At 41.4% G+C, this 20,057-nt stretch overlaps 1 protein-coding gene across 1 annotated transcript in view; it reads left to right on the top strand.

Annotated features, from left to right (window-relative positions):
- Positions 1-20,057, top strand: part of COL22A1 (collagen type XXII alpha 1 chain) — a 221,114-nt gene that overhangs the window by 114,452 nt on the left and 86,605 nt on the right. Inside the window, exons 13-17 of the mRNA XM_027684548.1 lie at positions 6,843-6,896; positions 8,467-8,520; positions 9,829-9,882; positions 14,225-14,278; positions 16,114-16,158. Coding sequence (XP_027540349.1) covers positions 6,843-6,896; positions 8,467-8,520; positions 9,829-9,882; positions 14,225-14,278; positions 16,114-16,158 — 261 coding nt within the window. The remainder of the gene's footprint in view (positions 1-6,842; positions 6,897-8,466; positions 8,521-9,828; positions 9,883-14,224; positions 14,279-16,113; positions 16,159-20,057) is intronic.

Here is a 20,057-nt window from a genome sequence, read left to right as displayed (position 1 = left end):
AAGCAGAAGATTACGGCAGCTCTGGTGTCAAATTTGCCAAGATATTAATAGGGTTTTAGCATCATTAAGCTAATAGAATCCTGCATCTGTGCACTGGAGAATGGCAGTCACTTGTGCTGCCTGTCTGGTCAGCAGCTTTTGGAAAGGGAGCTGGGTGACATATATCCACTGCAGCTCTGCCTCTCAGTTGATCTGCAGATCATCCCTGGCTTTTAATGAAACCTTAAACTCAAAATTTATAATATTTTTCAGTAAAATATTTATTTTGTCTGGCTGCTGGAGGCAAAGTTGTGAAATCTTTCACTTCACCCTCCTCAAGTTGGTAGCTCCTTAGTGTAGAAACCTAGAAAAGAAGGATATCACATCCTTCCAGACCATAAGATCTCTTGAAAGTTTTCTGAGACATTTGAACCTGAAGACCACACTCAACTTGTGACTCCTCTTCTGTTCTCCCACTTCACTTTACTCATCAAACACTCATAGCAGTTTAGTGAGTAACTATGGATCAGCAACAGGACCGTTACCCATTGTCTTCTCTTTTATTCTTCATGAACATCAAGCTGCCAAGTTAAAGGCAGGGCAAAGAACCAGGAGAAAGAATAAACTTATGGTTAAGGCACTGACCTAGGGAACAGGGAATCTGGAGTGAGTTTCTATCTGTGTCTCAGACTCTGGGACCTTCTGAATACCTTCTGCTCAGTTGTGCCTCTGACTCATCACCCTCATGTGGTGACAGTGATATTTCAGTTGCTATACCTTCCTTCTCATTTCACAGGGATGCTGTGAAGTTAATTAACAATGGAGAGAGGAGTGTGCAGTGGCACCACTGTACAGTTCAATTTTGCTTCTGTTTCCATTTCATCATGCCCAATTGTTCTGTTTTTCTTCAGCTTTTGCTGTTTTGTCTCCTACCTTGGTATAGATCCCCCAGTTTGTGGAGCTGTCAATGTGCTGACTGTGTGATTCATGGGGTTGTGCCTAGCAGATTTTTTTGTAAGTCTCCCAATGACACCTTTATTGACATTTTGTGACAGGGTTAGAAATTTTAATTTCATACTGGGATTAGAAAAGTGGCACTTTTGTGTGAGATGTAAACCTGTTTGGAAGATAAAATAAATAAAATGTATGGAGTTGACCTTAGAATGATCTATCTCCTGTTGTCTCCTCTGTACGATGAAGGAAAAGTCCAGTGATTTACTTGCATTTGACAAATCAGGATCTAACCACATGTTTTGGACTGATTTTTCCCCATTATTTTCTTGTTTAGTTTACTGTCATTTCTATTAACATAGGCCACAACCCAGAATTCCAAATAAAATATGTGATTATAGGCCACAGCTGTTCTCAAGCTGGGAGAAATATTTGTAAACTTGGCAGCTGCTTGAGGAGTTGCAAGTGGAGGAAAGAAAAGCAGTTAAACTTGAGTAAATTGCTTAAAAGCATAATTGAAGAATTCTTCCTTTGTGTGCTTCTGATGTCTCTCTAGGACCAGGTAATACTGAATTGTCCTATCTCTGTATCTTTCCATATACCTGCAGCTTCCTTCCTTCTCCATTTAAGATCTCTTCAGAAAAATTCTGCCATGAGGCTGGATACAGCAGAGTCCCTATATTGGTTATTCCCCTTCTGAGGAAGTGCATTATCTAGTGATTAAGGTTATTTTCTTTGTAATTTCAAAGTTATCTCCACTCAGACATATCAAGATCTACCTGGGATGTTGTGCAGGTTTGGGCTGGAGTAGAGTTAATTTTCTTCACAGTGGCTGATATGGGAATATGTTTTGGATTTGTGCTGAACACAGGGGTGATTATAACATAGAGATGTTTTTGTTATTGCTGAGCAGGGCTCACACAGAGCCCGGGCCTTTGCTGCTTTTCGTGCTGCCATGCTGGCAAGGAAATTGGGGGTGCATGGAATGTTGGGAGGAGGCACAGCCAGGACAGGTGACTCAAACAGACCAAAGGGATATTCCAGACCATATGGCATCATGCTTAGTATATAATGTGGGGGGAAGAATGAGGAAGAGGAGGGACATTTAGAGTGATGGTGTTTGTCTTCCCAAGTAGCAGTTAGATGTGATGAGGTCTTGCTCTCCTGGAGATGGTTAAACACCTGCCCGCCCATGGGAAGCAGTGCATGAATTCCTTGTTTTGATTTGTTTGTGTATACAGCTTATGCTTTCCTCATTAAACTGTCTGTATCTCAACCCACAAGTTTTCCAGCTTTTACCCTTCTGATTCTCTCCCAATCCTGCTGGTGGGGGAGTGAGTGAGCAGCTCTGTGGGGCTTGGTTGATGGCTGGAGTTAAACCACGACACATGTAGATATAATTTGGTCACAGACCATATACACAGTGTTCAGGAAAATCTATGGGGTAGCAGAGATCACTGTAACCCAAGTGAGGTGAATCTTTTCACAATACACAACAAATTAGGCTACATGTGTGTATGGTGAGTATGGAGAGATCACTAACCTGGAGCTGGCATGATATGGTAAATCCATGTGATGCTGGTGTGTCAGGAAGACATCCTTGCTCAAATATAGAAACAGAATAACTCTTCTGATATATACAAACTAATAAAGGGTATGTCTATCCTTACCCAGATCACATATTTATTTTTAATGGCTGAAGCTAAGGGGAGTATCATTATTCTTTATCACCCCAGTATTCTCTCTGCAGCAGCCGAGAGTTGCCTGTGGTCTGAAATTCCTCATGATATGGTATATCCTTTTGTCCATTCGGTCTGGAGAAACCATATGCCTATGTGAGCCCTGCTCTGAGAGCCCCCTAGAAGAACAGGAGTAGTGTTTACCCCTTGCTTTTTATCCATTGTGTGGCTTTGAATGCTTGCATTTAAAAGTAAATACAAGGAAATTCAATATTCTATAGTTTTTACTGAATTCTGCTTAAACTTGTTGTTTTAGTATGGCTCTAAAAACCTTCTTAATTTTCTTGCAGAATTGTTATCTGTTCTTTGAGGAATGAAAAATGGAGTTTTCAGAGTGGCTTGTTTAGTGCTCCATTCTCAGAGCTTGCAATGCTCCATTTTTAAGAACTTCCTAGGCGAGGCTGCCATATTTGCTAATGCAAAATATCTCACAGATGTCACTACCTACACATTCAAGTTTTCTCCACTAAACTATTGACTGAGAAAGGAAAAAGTCACCCCAACTAAAGTGTAAAACTACTCCAGAAAACATAGGCTAAACTGTAAGGAAGATGCTTTAGAAGCTATAGTCTGTTCCCCTATTTGTCAGTAGCCTCTTCTGCTTTTGTTGTTTCTTTTTATTTCCCTGGTCTTTGTTGCCTTCCTATTCTGTCCTGATGTTTCTCCAGCAGAGGACAGCCTTTGAATTTCAGATTATCATAAAATAAATGGGTGACAGTAGGACTGCATGGCATAAACAGCTAAGTGTGGTTTACATGTCACCACAAGATTCCCATTGTGTTGAAGCTGGGAGTGCAGCCACTCTGTGGGAATACAGGATTATTTTAATCCCTCGGTGGCACAACTGGGTTTGTCCTTGGTGTAAGGAATGTGATGGACTTTTGTTACCCAGGCTCAATGCCAGCTGCCAGAGCCTACCTGTTTTCTCAGTGTTGTGCCCGGATCCTTCATCCCAGACCACTTGCCAACTGTGTCTGCTTGGCAGCTATTTCACTGCCCTGTGACCTCTGTTATTTCTTTCTTATATTTACACATTGCTTGCAATTTTAAATGGAGCTTTGAAGTGTAATGCTTCTTCTTTAATATTTATTCATACCGTGTCCAACAGAGTGACCCAAGCAGGGAACAAATGAGGTGTTGCTGTAATTCAAGTAAATAAACATAGAATTACTAATGAAAAACAAATTGGCATTTGTAGAAATATGTAGCTACTTGTGTGCTACCTAACCTCTGTATGCTCACAGTCCATATCAGTACAGGACTTCAGTGCTACCTGCTCTGCTTCCATCTGAGTGACTGCACTTCATAGCCACAGTGCAAGGAAAGTCCTCTGGTTGCTTTGGATCTGATGGCAGTTGCCAAATCCAGGCTCTTTTGTCACCTGTGAGCTAATGAACGTGATGATTCCCCTGCTAACTTTGATGGAACTGTTTGATTAAAGGCCACTGGCTGTAGAGCTCAGAGGGTGAAACTCAGCACAAGTGGCTGACTTTCCAGTGGGTCAGGAGGGACAGCAGACTCATGAGCCGGGATGGGGAAAGTTCTTGGGAAAATGTGCTTCCTTGCTCTTGAAACTGATTGCTGAAGCTGTAACTTCCCCAGCAAGAACTCCTCTTGAACAATATTTCAGGCCCCTATAATTTCTTGTTTGGCCAATTCTGTCATTCTCTAACTGCAACTTTCCCTGGAAAGTAATTTCCAGGATAGATGTGCTGACAGAATTCCCCAGTCCCTAAGTGCTGGGGAGAGAGGTGAGCTCTTTTTCTGAATCAACTGACCTGATTGGAGGGGTTAAAGGTGGGAACAGACCCTTTTGGGTGCACCAGCACTTCCCTAGGCCTTAGCAGCATGCTGAGCAGAATAATTGGGATTTTACCTGATTTAAAAAATGTGGTGGGCAAGCAAAAAGGTGGTTGTTCTGCAATGCAGTTCATGAAGTTGGTCAGTTCAAAAAAACCCAACCAAATAGAAGAGTTGCTTAATGAAATGAATTGCTGTGACAACATGACTTCATTTCAGCTAGCTGCATCATCCTTAGCGGGGCTTTGGCAGCTGGCTGGGAGTTGAGTGTGAGCTGTTGGTTGCTTTCCCATCCCTGCCTGTCACAGCTCCTTTGGCACTGAGCAGCACAGTACCACTGATGACTCTCTGCTTCCTGCTCTCTATCACTGCTCACTTCTGTAGTTTACTTTGTGAACATGAGCTTTTTGGCATAGGCTGCATGATCTCTTCTTGTGCTTTTATTATGGTTCAAGCATCTGCAGAATCTACCTGCTCTTGTCCTGGCAGGTTTTCCTGCTGACTGAGTGATACCAAGCAGCTAGCCAGGGAACTAGGGTTATTTATCTGGAAAAAAGGAGGCTGAGAGAGGCCTTCTCACTCTCTACAACTCCCGGAAAGGAGGTTGTAGCCAGGTGAGGGTCCTTCTCTTCTCCCAGGTAACAAGCAATGGGATGAGAGGAAATGGCCTCAAGCTGTACCAGGGGAGGTTTAGATTAGATATTAGGAAAAGTTTCTTCACTGAAAGGGTGGTCACAGGTTGGAGCAGACTTCCCAGAGAAGTTATGGAATCACTGTCCTTGGAAGTGTTCAAGACACCATGCAGATGTGGAGCTTAGGGCCATGTCCAGTGGTGGACTTGGCATTGCTGCGTTAATGGTTGGACTTGATGGTCTTAGAGATCTTTTACAACCTTGAAGATTCAATGGGGAATCAGTGGAAGGGGCAGCAGTAGCTGTAGCCTTTTCAGTGGTGGTTCCCCAGGGGACATTAAACCTGTCTCTAGAGCCTAGGTTGCTTCGGTGCAATTTCTCCTCAGGGAGGAACTGCAAAAGCTGGTGGATACTCACCTGCCCAGCATGAACATTTCTGTGAGCACTGTGCCTCAAACTTATTGGCTGATGCTGGGATTAATTTGTTCAGCTCTGCTAAGGAGTTGGTACTTCATGGAGGAAAAAATAAATAAAAGGCAAAAGAAGAAGCTAATTAACTATATTCCTTTGTTTTGCATAGAAAAAGCACAAATCATTCTCCTACCTGTGTGACATACTCTTCTATGGAATAGCAGTTCCTCCAAGTTATATTGACCTGTTAGAGCAAATGATTTCCTTAAAAATCACGTTTGCTATTTGATGGGTTTTCTGTCTCATTAGGGAGCCATTCAAATATAGCAGATCTGATTTTTATCAACTACTGCACTGCAAATTAGGCAGAGTGCTTCATGAAGGTTCAGTTAGGAAGAAATGTGATTAAAAACGTATCTAATTACTTTCATTTGCATATACAGTACAGATACATTTCAGATGCTATCTTTTATTAGCCTTTAAATTCCAAATACACCTATAAATAAATAAATAAGACTGGATTTTGTCACTGTCTATTGTTGACTGGAACCTTACCCTAGGAATATGTCCCTCTAAGTCTACTGGGCTAGTCATACCAAAAAAAAAGTTACAAATAATACTGCATGTGGCAGAATTTGGCTTGAATTTATCTTGATATGTATGCAGTCCTTATGCTTGGTTTTGGGTTTTTTTTCATACAGGAAAATTAGAAATCTATGCATCAACTTCTTAGTCACTTTCATGTTCTTTCAAAAGTATTTCTCTGACTATCGAATTTTTACAAAAGCAAATGGGGAAAAAGCTCTTATTCTTTTGTCCCAATGGAAGCAGATAAATGGAGAAAAAAGAAAATCCTACATTTGACTTTTTCCAAAAATTTCCACACCTTTGGAAACTAAAAAAAAAATAATAAAAAAATCCATGGCATTGGAAATTTGGCAAATTAGTATATTGGCCACGCTGGACTTCAAATTTTTGTGCTTTGAAATGTGAAAAGTTTCCCTGGGAAATGTTACTATGCTTCAAATACTTCAATTTAACCAGGATAGGTCTCTAATCTTTTTCTTGGAAAACTACTCTTTCTGGATGGTAATAACAAAAAGGAGGGGTGGGAGGGATCGGTCGGAGGAATGCACAGGAACGGAAAACCAAAAGTGAACCTGTTCAAATACAGGCAAGTTACAGGTGACTGAGCACAACATTGTTACAGCGAGGATGAGAAGATGGATTCAGTTCTCAGGAGATGACAACTGTGCTGTCTAAAATACTCAAATATACCACAAAATTATATGGCATTTCATAGGAGCTATTTTTTCCATTGATGTTATAGGGTGAAGAAGGGCTCCCTGGCTTTCCTGGGCTGAAAGGGGATAAAGGAGAAAAAGTAAGTCCGAGTTTTTATCAATTACACTCTGAAAAGTTTAAGAGTTTATAAAGCTATCGTGGAAGTGTAATGAAAACTGACCCTCCTCTAAGTCTTTTGTTTTGTGTCTGTATTGTGTCTTTTGTTTTGTGTTATCAAGGTGCTAAGAAAAGGAGACTGGGCTGTTGTATTATTTTTCATCAAAGTGCAGCTTAAGTCTTTAAACCTATTGATGATGCCCAGATACATTTGACAAATGTGTGGAGAACTCAAGGGCATCAGCTTTGACTAAACTTTGTAAAAATCCAAAATATAAGAGTGAAGCAGAATAGGAACACAGTGCTAATACCTCAACATAGAGAAACACCAGTGTTTCTTCAGTGTGAGACATGGAAGGCCAAAGATTATTGTGTCTTTTCTTGCATTGAACGTAAATAACTTTTGGACTGTGGTGGCCTTTAGCTGCCTACTGTGTCATCATCTTAAAAAAAAATAAATCCTGTACTGAGCTTGCTCTGGTGACTAGTATTTACTTTGGACATATTTGTCAGAAATGCCTTAATCATAATTTGCAGGAGGAATTTTAGGAATTTAAACCTTTTCCACTAAAAATAAAATAGCAAATGTTCAGGATTGCAAGTGAAGATGTCCCTCCAAGTAACACACAACAACAACCAGCTCTGTACAATCACAGCCCACAGTGGCACCCTTGCAGTTCCCGTGACCGTTTCTATTTGAGCCTTTTTTTATGACACACTTAAAAAGAAACTGCTGGGATGCCTAGAAGAGCAAACACTGAGCCAGTTTCTCACTGCGTATGTTGACTCGCCTGTTGTTTGTCTATTGTCTTTCCATTTTCTTTTTGTTCTTTAAATTGCCAACTGCAGGCAGCAAATTTGCCTTTTCTCCACATTTGCTGCAGTCCCCATTTGTTGTAGAGCCCCTAATTTCAGCATATTTAGTTCCATTCATCCTAGTGCACAGAAAGATTTTAAATGGCTAAAATTTTAAACTTAAGTGGTTCCTGGCTTTCTGTTTCTTTGTTTTCTACACCTTTGCACATTCACATTTCTGAGACTCACTTCCCAGGGTCATTCCTGAGGACTGCTTGAGTTGTTCAAGGCTTCCTTTCTGTTTGCTTTTAGGTTTACTACTTATGTATATTACAGATGCACCTAGAAGCTTCTGAACTTTAGCATGGATGCCATACAAGCAAAGTGTAAAAAAAAAAAAAATTAAAAAATGCAATTTTTTGAGACAATAGAATGGTGAAGAGAGAGGCTGAGGGAAGATGATATGATAATATTAAGATGACTCAATGGTTATGTGTCTAGTTAGCTCCAGAGCTTTTGTATTAATTTATTTTTAAATGAGTTAAGTAACCAAGAGTGCCTAGTTCCTCATTAGCAACTCATCAATCGTCCCTAGTGTGTTACTGTCAGCAGCAGCTCCTCCAGAAACTGTAAATAATAAATGTTTGTGTTGAAATGATTCTCCTTATTCCTTATTCTTGCCTTGATACACTGCTTGTGTCACTGCACTTGCAATGGGTGTTAATGCTGTGCTGATGATAACTCTGTTGCTGTTACAGGGCTCCATGGGCTCACCTGGCCCCCCTGGGAGGGATGGAGCAAAAGGAGAAGCCGTAAGCCATTTTTGTTCCTCTCATGTAATCTTGCCTTTCAGTGCAAGGTAGGCAGTGGAAATCAATCCCTATTGAGTGGAACATGTCTGGAGGATTTGTGTGGCCGTTTTAGGAGCAGCAGAAGCAAATGTCAGGAGGTTAATAGCCCCACCATTCTCCCTCACGTTTGCAGCCCAGGCAGGTGTCACATGGATTAACCGTCCTGACAGGCTCCAGGGGCAGCTCTGTTACCATTCATTAAGGAGGGAAAGGGAGCTGTCTGGGCAGCCTGTGGTTTGGGACCTGTTGGTTAATAGCTGCAGCTGCAGAGCCTGGCCCTTTGGTTTATGCCTGGCAAGGAGTCCTCAGATAGTGGAGATGACAGGGGTGCAGGGGACCATCTTGTGCTCCCACTGCAGACAAGGCTTAGAGAAATTAGTGTCTTGGTCACAGAAGCAAGGACCTGGACTCTTGTGCATCTCTAAAAACTAAGAGGAGGGGAAGAGTGCCAGGTTAACTCAAGGATGGATGCAGCATACCAAATATTGCCTGTAAGAGGACTCCAGTTGAAACGTAAAACCACAAACACATTTTCCAGTATCTTAGACAAGTTTGTTTTAGAGCTTTATGTCCTTTCCCCTGCTGGATCACCATCCCTTAGAGCAATCTTCATCCTGATGATGGACCTTCATCATCTCATTCGCTGTCCCTTTCTGGCAGTCACTTGGTGGCAACAAAAGGACCTTGGGGAAGGACTTTTTGGTCAGGCACACACAAAGGTCCATACAGCAGAAAAACTCTTTTGTGTTCCATACAGCCCGTTTCTTTTTAGTGCTACACTTGCTCTACTTTGGAAAAACTGGTAATTTTCCAATATTGCTTCCAGAACTGATACAACTTCATCACATCATGCCTGTCATGGTCTGGGACTGGACAGTGACGTACTTGCAGAATTGCTTATGGGATGTGTTTATACACTGCAAGGTCACTATTCAAGAACAAATGCATTATGTTGTCTCCAAGGAATCCATGTTTGTAGACTATAGTCAGTGCAAGCTGTTCACAACTTAGGGAACTAATTTCTTACTACTTGGTTGTATTTAGAGAGCAGATGAAGAGATGCTTCAGTTTTTGAATTTGTCTCTTTCTACTTCTATGTTTGTAAAGAAAGTACACCATAAAGTTTCAGATCTCTGGAGAATGGTACTCAGGACTGTAGATATTGGATAGACCTCCTGTTTCTAACTCCATGTAATGACTGTTTTTAGCCATCCTAGCCTTTATATATGAAATATTAGTATTTACCAGTGATATTGCTGTTATTTGCAGGGTGAACCTGGAAGGCCAGGAGCATTTGGACTGCCTGGGCCAGCAGGTCCAAAGGTAAGCTTTCCATTTCTTCTTCACATGGGCAGGCATTTTTTTTCACTGACTTTTTTAGAATTACTTCTTGTTTGATATTGTCAGTGGTGAATGAAGAAACTCAAAATGGTCATTTTCATCAGGGGTCTGCTACAGTATCAGCAATTAAGCAGAGTCTGTAAAACAGAATAACGTTTTGTTTAATAAACAGCATAGCTGGAGAAGGTGAAAAGAACTTGTTTTGGGGCACATAAGCCTTGTTTCATGTCTTCACTAGCCTTCCCAGCTCTCACAAAGATTCAGATGAGAATTATTATCCCTACCTTACAACCGAAAAAATATCATGTAGAGATCCTGGATGTTTCTGCACATTTTGGGAGATTCAGTTTTGCACCAGTGAACAGCGGCTAAGTGATACAGAACTTGAGCCAATTCTCATGTCACTGGGTTTGCTTCAAGCAAGGTGCTTTTGAATAGAGATCTGATGAGACTTCTGAGCATCAGAAATGTGCCTTAATTTTGAAGCTCTTCTCGTGAGCAATTTTTTAACCTCTTTTCAAAATTTCTTCTCTCCTTGCCTTGTTCCCTGGTTACTGAGGGGATAGATACCTCTCAGGTGGTTTCAGTCTTGATGTTATAACACAAAAAAAAGCGTACTGTGACAAGTGTGTTTTTAGGGGTATCACACACAGCAAGTTTAGCTCATCCTGTGAAAGGTGCTGCAAGGACAACAGTTTGATTCCCTGAAAGAGTGGCTCCTGGAAGAGCCATATCTAGTCACCTAAACCTCCCACTGTTGCCTTTGTCCTCAAATAGGAGTTAAGTACCTGAACACTTTTCTGGATGCAGTCTTGATTGTCACTCAGCTCTGTCTGCGAGGACTTGATGAAGCAGTTCATATATAGGTCCTCTGGGTTCCTCAGCTACAGAGAGACCCTTTCTCCAAAATGTCTCTGTCTTTGCATAGAGGGAAATGTTCATCCCTTCCTGAAGTCCCATCAGGAGGGTATTGGAACTAATGATGTGTTTGTGGATTAGCAAGAATACTTGGCAGCCATCCCACAGTTCTCTCCTGGAACCATATTGGCTTCAGCAGGGGATAAATGACAGCTGCAAAGCTGAGCCGAGTGGAGGCACACAATATTTTGTCTTTCAGTGGGATCTGGGACTGGATGAAATGAACTGAATTCATCACTCACAAATGCCTTTCAGCTGCATCTCTCCTATCACATAAACAAACACACACCTTCTCTCTGTCCTGCATGTTTCATGTAGTGGAATTACAAACCAGCAGACTACATGATGCTCTTTGTGGTATGAAGTTCCTCACACCTGCTTTGCAAAGCTTTTGCAAACCAAGCTAAACTGAAGCATCTACATCTGCCTCAGGGTGGACTTGATCCTGCTCCACATTTACCACCAGGATCATCAGGCACATGTAGTTCAGCCAAGCAAAGAGGCAATGCTGAATAGAAGAAATTCAGATCTATGGGCTGGGCAGGACAGGTGCTGGTGGGGCTGGACCTAAAGACATCTGACTGGCCAGTGCCAAGTGCTCCCAGGGAAGAGGTGAGCTAGGCTAACCCCAGCCTCTCACGGTGGCTAAATATAAAATGACTGTGCTTTCACAGTGACTTTCATTTACCTCAATGGATGCACTGGCTGTATGCAGTGTCCTTCAGCTGGATTCTGGCCTGAGTTATTTTAAGAAAGAACCATGACTTTGCTGACAGGGCTTTAAAATCTAAAACAGGAATCCACACTCCTTTACTCCTTGGTGTAAAGTCTGAGCATTTCACTGGTATGGAACAAGGTGTATAAGGATCAGAGAGGTCACATCTCCCATTAGTGATGTAATGATTGCTTTTTTTGCCAGATCACTTATTTTTACCATCAGTGTCAATACAGCAGCTCTGGGCTCTACCCCAGGCTCCATGGAGAGCTACCTTGCAGTTTCTCTGGTCGGTTGGGTTGTGGTCCTTCCCAGCTCAATCCATCTTCATTTGCATTGAACCAGGCCAGTGCAGTGTGAGCTCAGCAAGGATACCTGCACCACGGGAAATTCAGCCCCTTGTTTATGTCCTTGACTGAGGAGTCTTTTGCTTCAGTGGGAATTGCCAGCACTTTCTTTTAAGAAGTTGTCTTGTAGTTTTTACAGACCTCATTAATTGTGTGAAGCTTCCAGTAGCACAGGTAAGGGTCCTGCAGACTCCTGGTAATAGGATTTCAGTCCACAGAGGTACCAAAATGGATCTGAGCCCATTACGGCACATGTATAACTCACAGGAGTGAAATGGCCTCTGTCATCTCTGCTTTTACTGCTTTTGCTGCTCAATGATGTCTCCAGGGAAGATTGTTCCTAGAGTGGTGTCTTCAGCATAAAACTCTGGTTTTTGGTGTATTTTTTTTTTCCTTGTTCATCAAACTTGGAGGGTAAACTTCATTGATCTTCAAGTGTGATCTTGCTGGCTACAAGCTGGTGGATGCAAAGTGCTCTCAAAGTCAGCTTTGTGCTGAAGTGTTGGAACTTCTGGTTATAGAAGATGTCATGGTGGTCTGAGATGGCAAGAAATACCCATTGGTTGGAAAACTCCCAGGTAAATATGTGGCAGGTTAATTTATATGGAGTAAATGGGTCCAGAGAAAAAAAACAACAGCTCTGGTCCTTCAGGTATGATGTTATAGCAGTGAAACAGAACTTGGATTTTTGAGATCAGACCCTTTAGCCTGTAATATCTTTCAGCAAATATTCAATCTTTTCCTGCTTTTCTTTTTTTTGTATCTTTTTAATAAAAGGATAAAGAGGTTTCTTGTGGTTGTCACTGCTATGGCATGGACACAGCTATAGCATTCCTATCTGAACTGACAGTTATCTGTACTTGATAGAAAAAGCAGACACAGAGAGAGGAAAAAGAATCAAGCCTTTGAAATATAAAGTGCTAGGTAAGAGTTTCATTTTGACAAATTTCCTTCTTGCTTATTTCAGCTGTTGAAGGTCTCACGCTTCTCTGGTTTACCAGACATGATCTCAGCACAGGCCTTGAGTGGGTGCAGCACATCTTCTCAACCAGACAAACCCATTTTCTCTATCTATAACTTCTGCTGAATATTATAACCACGTTTTATATAGCAGTACTTAGTTGGACTTTAACAATTTGGACAACTTGGAACAGGCCTCTGTTTCTCTTGGGGTTTTGCCTAGACTTTGGTAGTGTATTTTTCTGCATGCTGAAGGGAGAGGTTTAGGTGCATTCCTGCTGCTCTCCCTCTGCTATCAGAGGACTTGCAATGCTTCCTGACCTGGCAGAGGTTCTCATGTGCCTGATGTTGTAGAGATCCCCGAGCCACCTTTGCTTGTGCTTGAACCCCACTGTTGTTAATCTGGGCATTTACATTGGGGGGGAAAAAAAAGCCTCAATTCTGCTAATAATCAATTGCAAACACACCTTGAATTTAATTTTATTTTTTTAATATGAAACATCTATTAATGTGAAATGTAGAAATTACTTTAAAATTATTTAAAAATAAAATCTCTTATTTGAAGCCTCATCCCCATTACAGCCACACAAAACAGGAGTTAGACAGTAGTGGTGGGAAAGGGGAAGTGATATAAGTAAGAAAATAATCAGTCAAACAGGTCATATAAGATGCCAAATCAGTTCTCTAGGTCAGGCTCCAAGGGCTAAGCCTTGGAGCTGAGGATCCAGATCATTTTCAGACACTGTAAGGCACATAAAAGCACACAGTGAGTTCTCTCCATTTCAGTGTACACTCTCCAGGGAGGGTCACTGTGCAATGAGCTGAAGGACTGCTGAAATGTACCTGATCCTCTTGCATTTCTCCCACTTAGGCAAAAACAAACATTGAAGAATGTAGGTTTGATCTGTTTCTTTTCATTTACTCCTCAAAACATATAACATTTTGAAGTCTGTAGTTCATTTATTCTGAGATATGGCCTTAACTGCAGCTTTTGCAGCAATGTACACCCGTGTTTTGTTCCACCAACATTGTTTAGGAGACAAAACAGTTGTTGCACACAACTGACATTGCAAACCTTCTGACATAACCTATAGAAGGAATTTGCATGTGACGGTTTGCCTTTATAGGGCAAAACTGAAAGCAGAAGGATAAAACTTGCTAGTGTCTAAGTGCCAGAGACAGAGGAAAATATTGGGGTGTCACTTTGGATGGGTATTTGGAAAGTCAAATACTGCTCCTGTATCAGCACTGAGAGAATCAAGAAGCCTCAACAGCCCAATGTGAGCCTGAAAGAACAACTTACATTTCTGAATAACTAGTTTTATTCTTGTTCTCTTATGTGAAAGGGTTTCTGATGGTTTACTGTATCTCAATTCCTTGCCAGGGATCCGAGGGAAAACAGGGTCCTCCTGGAATTAAAGGCTACGTAGGTGCACCGGTAAGTCATGGCTCTTTTTAAATTTTTAATGGTCCTGAAACTTCTTTACTTTTTCAGTGATTCTGCCCAGCTATATTTTTTTAATTGTTATTATTAAGCAGTATATGGTATGTCTGGCCCCTTACCAGCACTATGTCCAATGGTGACATTTTCTTGACTTCACTGAGTTTCTTCAGACTTTTTTAAAAGAGAACAGACCTGTAGCCAGTAGAGAGATGTCAGCAGAATTGACTTTATTATTGAGATAACAGCTGGTGATTTTGTGATTCTCTCAGCATAATGTAATTACTTTGGTCTGTGATGATGCACCATTTATATGGTGCTTGAAAACTTCATCAGAACACCAAGAAAAATTACCACCTCTCAGCTAGTTTCCAATCACATTTTCAAAACTCTCAGGGAGTAGTCTTTGGGCTCAGTGGACAAACCTGCCTCCAGTGAACAAACAGCCAGACCAAAACATATTAGATTCTATCCAGCAAGCGTCTCTGTCCCTGGGGTCCTCAGCACAGGAAAGATTCATGGACCTCTTAGAGTAGGTCCAGAGGAGAGTCATGGAAATGGTCAGAGGACTGGAGCACCTCTCCTATGAGGAAAGGCTGAGAGAGTTGAGGTTGTTCATTCTGGAGAAGAGAAGGCTCTGAGGAGGCCTTATTGTAGCCTTTCAATATTTAAAGGAGGCCTATAAGAAAGGTGGGGACAAACTTTTTAGCAGGACCTGTTGTGGTAAGACAAGGGATAATGGTTTTAAACTAAAAGGGGGTAGATTTAGATTAGATAAAAGGCAGAGAGTTTTTACAATAAGAGTGGTGAGACTCTGGACCAGGTTGCCCAGAGAAGTGGTAGATGGCCCATCCATGAAGATATTCAAGGCCAGCTTGGACTGGGTGCTGAGCAACATGATCTAGTTGAAAATATCCCGGCTCATTTGGTTGATTATGTAAACCCTCTTAAGTCCTCCAAATATACCCAGATATGCAGCTCCCATTAGCTGGGAGGTAAGCTCCATTGCAGTGTAAAGTAAACTGAAGTTTAAATACAAATATGCTGTAATAGCATTTTAAGCTTTGGCAGTTTCAGACAAGTCACTATTGACTGAAGCATATCTGTCTCTCTATAGCTATTAGCTGGTTGCTCAGTTTCCACAATAAAAGTAAAATACAAGGTGCTTGCTGTGCCAAGGGAAGGTGAAATATGGTTCTTGCCCACTGAATTGATGGCCTGTGTTAGTGCCACATCAAACTGAGCTCCGGCAATGTTTCTGGTGTAGCTGGGAGGAGGTGAATTATGCAGTCCAGAGGAACACTGGCATTAGATTCACAGTGCAAAAATGTGCTGGGCCTCCGGGTCAGAGTACATCTAACACTTGCCAGTTCTCAGAGCTACCTGCTGTCTGCCTAGCTACTGCATCCAGACCCACCAGGAATGGGAATTCTTGCTCGCTTGTGCGATAGGTTTTCCCATCAGTATCGTCCTCTACCAGAGTCCTCATTGTTTACAAGGAACATGAAAAATGCAGAGCATTGGTTGTTTTCCAGGCCATCTGCAGCTGTGGTGTGTTCCCTGTCCCTCCACACTGCTGTTGGCAGGAGGGTCGTGTGTCTGCAGGCAATATAGTATTACAGATGTTCTTGGGCCCACAAGTAGTCCCTGCTCTGTGAGTCTGCTTGGACTATGCCTGCGGCCAACTTTGAGGACTGGCAACTGAAAATGTCCTTGAGGTTCATTTGAATAGATTGTGCAGATGTGCACAGTGACTTGGTGACTAATTAGAGGAGGTAACTATGCCTCTACTTGGATTGAACTTTATAATCTCTGTTTCTTTTTATTTTTAGGGTCTACAAGGAGAAAGAGGAGAAAAGGGAACACGAGGAGACAAGGTATTCCTGCTGCATGCCAGGAAAAGCCAAGCTGTTCTTTTCCTCTGACCATTAGGTGAGGTGAGCTGCAAGACCAGCAGCTCTGGAAGTGGATGGATGATGGAGTTGCCTAACTATGCTGCACTTCCCAGTGAATTCTCATGTCCCTTGGGCATTCAGGAGGGCTTTATGGATCTCTGCTGTCTACTAAGCACACATTTAGGGACTTCTTGTCTGTGGGTAGCCAGGGATGGAGAAGAGAGAAGAGTAGAGGGAAGGTATGCCAGTGGGGAGATCTAGAGGGGCGCCTACATTGTGTGCACCACCTGAGGGTTGTGAATGACCACTGACTGCTGCTGACAATGCCTACATCCGTCTTGCTACAGTTACTCAGATTATCCAACTTCCTATGTTTCTGTCTTCTCCCATCACTATTCAATCAGGAGCATTAAGTACCAGGTAGTTTCTATGTTAAAAGTTTCATCCAAATGGAGCTGCTTCCCAGTTCTATGTTCTTTCCCGACTTGGAATAGATGTTTTACAGAGCACAGGACACACTGTAATTCAAGCTATGTTTATGGCTTAAGGAAGAGACCAAGTGCCTATTATACCTGGAATAAGCCTTTAAAAAGAGAGATGGGCAGGTGTAAAGTCTTAATTATAGCAGTTTGATCACTGTGATCAGACACATCAGATATGCACCTACTTCTGCTGTGGACCTGCCTGACAGTGCTCAAGGCTCCCCAGAAGTGTCCTGTCTTGCTTATGGCTCAAGCTGATCCTGAGATATCTCAGTGATGGTCTGGCAGCTTTGCCTGTGTTCAAACTCTCTTTAGTGATACCTCTATAAAGAGGGAGTCATTGGCTTGCTAGCACAGTCTTGTTCCCATTTCCCTCTCTTGTTTCCATGTTCTGGAGAGGAAACCCGTCGATTTACACCAAACTTTTGCCTACCAGTAAAAATTATCAATAGACCCCTAGTGTGAGATATTGTGTTTCTCTTTACCAGTGTCCTTTCTGCTGTTTATGATAAAGTAGCCACAATTATATTTTATATTACCTATCCTTGTTGATGCAGCCAGAGCAAAAGGCTGGATCATACTTTATCTTCCTCATGCTTTTCCCTCAGCCCTTTGCAGAACTGGCTCAGTGTGCTGAGTCCACCCAGTACCTCTGCTGCTTTTCCAGAGGCAAGATTGTCTAATCTGCTGGAATATTTTGCTCTCGGAAGAAAATCCATCTTTCTGACATCACCTTGATGGGAGAGGAAGCTGGAGCTGTGTGTGGGCAAGCAGCTGACTAAGCTAGAGGAAGATTAAAATGGGGAAGAAAGGAATTAGGTTTTGTTTCATTAGAAGGATATGCACAATTAAGGTCCGTTTTTTGGTTTGGGGTTTTTTTTATTTTTTTTTTTTCCTGAAGCAGCCAAATCTCTGCTACAACAATTGTACTTTGATTTTTTCCATGTTTTAATGATGGTCTCAGAGCACTCACTGCCATTACTTTAACTTCTACCAGTAAGTACTACTGTGAAAGCAGTGGGCGTAAATTTGACTGGCCAAATATTTCCTTGTCTGCTGTTCAGTCTGTAACTTGAATACTGACACCTACACAACCTGTGTTTCTTTGTGCCTGAGGAGAAAAGAGTTTATAATATCAGATGAAAGCACGAGTCTGTGCACTTAGTATTGTTCTATCACATCTGCACCCTGAGCATCAAAAAAGCATACATATTCCATAATACATCTTGCTGCTTTATCCATATATCTTGGGACCTCAGATGTAAATATTAAGGTTTTACAGTGAGGTTCCCAAATCCAATGGTATTGGTTACACTTGAACTTTAGGAAAACCACTGCACCATAGAAGGGATCTTCCATGTTTTTTGAACCCAGTGGGCTCGTTGTAGACCCCAGCACAGACTATGCAGAGATAAGCATGATGCATTTCTCTGCCAACATAAGTCTGGTATGTCGGGGATACTTGGCATGTTAATTTAGGTATGTGCAGCAGCCCAGTGTGACATGGGGCATTGCTTTTGCTGCATAAGCACATGTCCATCCTGTAGATTCTTCTCTGTTTTATTGAGAAGAACTTGTGTAAGGAGGCAGCAGGGCTGGTCTGCTGCTGCCAGATCCCTCTGCAGTGGGTTTTTTTCTCCTTCACCCTTTTCTGGACTCGTGGAGAATAATTTTTCAACAAATCATTACCTTTTCTAACTGGTAGAGGTCAGAGAGTAGCTCTGAAGTTTTGGTGAAATTGGGATTTTCCCCAGTTCCTTATGACTCTTCACCATTTTCTTCCAGTAGTTAAAAGCAGGAAAACCAGTAGAGCACAGGAGAAAGAAATGGAGTCCTAAAGTGAAAATTTGAGAATAAAACTTTAATGTGTTTCTTCTTTCTGTTGGAAAAAAATACCTTTCACTAAGTAGCTGTCTTTAAAGAATGGAAAAAATGATAAAAAATGTTTATAATGACAGATTTTTCTGTAGAAACAACAGAAAACACAATCATTTGGAGCGTTTGCAAAGAGCTTTATTTTATGTATTTGTATAAATAATACATTTGCCTTTCCCAGCCCCCATTACTAGCAGTAAGAACATTGACACTTTTCTGTTTTGGCAGCTAAACCAGCATGTGTGAAGTACTCGTTGCTGCAGTATATTGATGTTAAAAATTCTCCTGGGAATACACTGCACATTTTGTCAGCAATCTACCAGGCTGTTGCTTACTGAAAGTCTTGAAATCAGGATACTCATAGTTCAGTCAGTGCAAAGGAAACCATTAATGTGGAAACTATCACCCTAAAATCAAGTGTATCTGGTTTTCTGTAGGATATGGGTCTCTCTAATTTTATTCCTTGAATACATAATTTAAAATAATATTTATGTTAGAAGACTGATTGACTTTCTAAGGAGGAAAAATAAACAAAGTGATTTGCAAATGCATTTCTGACTTGCTAAATCAATGTAGTTTACAAAAGGAGCTAATTAAATCCATTGGTGTTAAGTGTGGGTTTGTAGGTAATAACAGTTCTAACAGGGATTAAAACATTTAAAACATTAAAAAAATAGAATAAAACTAATAGTTTGTTGTCACTGCTTGTGCTTGTACTTGTGGAATTTGTTTTTACATGCACATTCACGTTTGCATTGGCACTGTGTGTGTGTTTGATAGTTTATATTCAGCTGTGTGTGCAGGATCCAAGTAAAATCTGTGTTCCATTTTAGAGAGGTTTAAGGAATTTACAGAGAAAAAGAAAGGGCCACAATCTGTAAGACTGAAGTTCAGCACACGTATGTTTTTGATCCAGTCTTTTTCTCTATCAAGAACCTAGATTATAAAATATGGAATATCTTAAGCTTGAATGTGGAAGTACAGTAGAGGTCAGGGTCAGAATTCAAAATTATCTTGAAAACATAATCCCCCAAAGCAGAAGATGAGATTGAGAAGGGGAAACTGCAGGGTGATCCATAGGTGTAGGACGACAAATTTCTTGCTAAAGATCGGGAACAAGTGATCGAGGAGTTGTCCTGTGAAAGGGGCTTTGGGGCAAAGTAAATGTTGTCCTGGCATTTAAACAGAAGAATAGTTTATGAAACATGAAATAATATTTCTGCTCAAAGCCTCAACTGTGTCCAGGTTCATGCACTTAGATACAGTGAAGACATGCAAAAATTGGAAACTGCACAGAGGGGAGAAACAAAAATGGTCAGAAGTCTGAAAAACGTGCTCATGCAGAAAAGTTAGAAGTATTGTGGTTGTTAAGTCTAGAGAAGTTTGAAAGGAGAGTTTTGTAGGTCTTCAAATACATAAAATGTCATTGTAAAGATGAAGGAAATAGTCTGTTCTCTGTGGGGGGTTAGGAAAAGAAACACCAGTCTGGAACTGTAGTGAGAAAAAGTCAGGTTTAGGTGCAGG

This window comes from Neopelma chrysocephalum, unplaced genomic scaffold, assembly GCF_003984885.1.
Source record: "Neopelma chrysocephalum unplaced genomic scaffold, ASM398488v2 Primary Assembly neopelma1_66, whole genome shotgun sequence".
Classification (NCBI taxonomy): Eukaryota; Metazoa; Chordata; class Aves; order Passeriformes; family Pipridae; genus Neopelma; species Neopelma chrysocephalum.
Note: the sequence above shows the minus strand (reverse complement) of the source record. Positions and strands in the feature narration are given on the sequence as shown.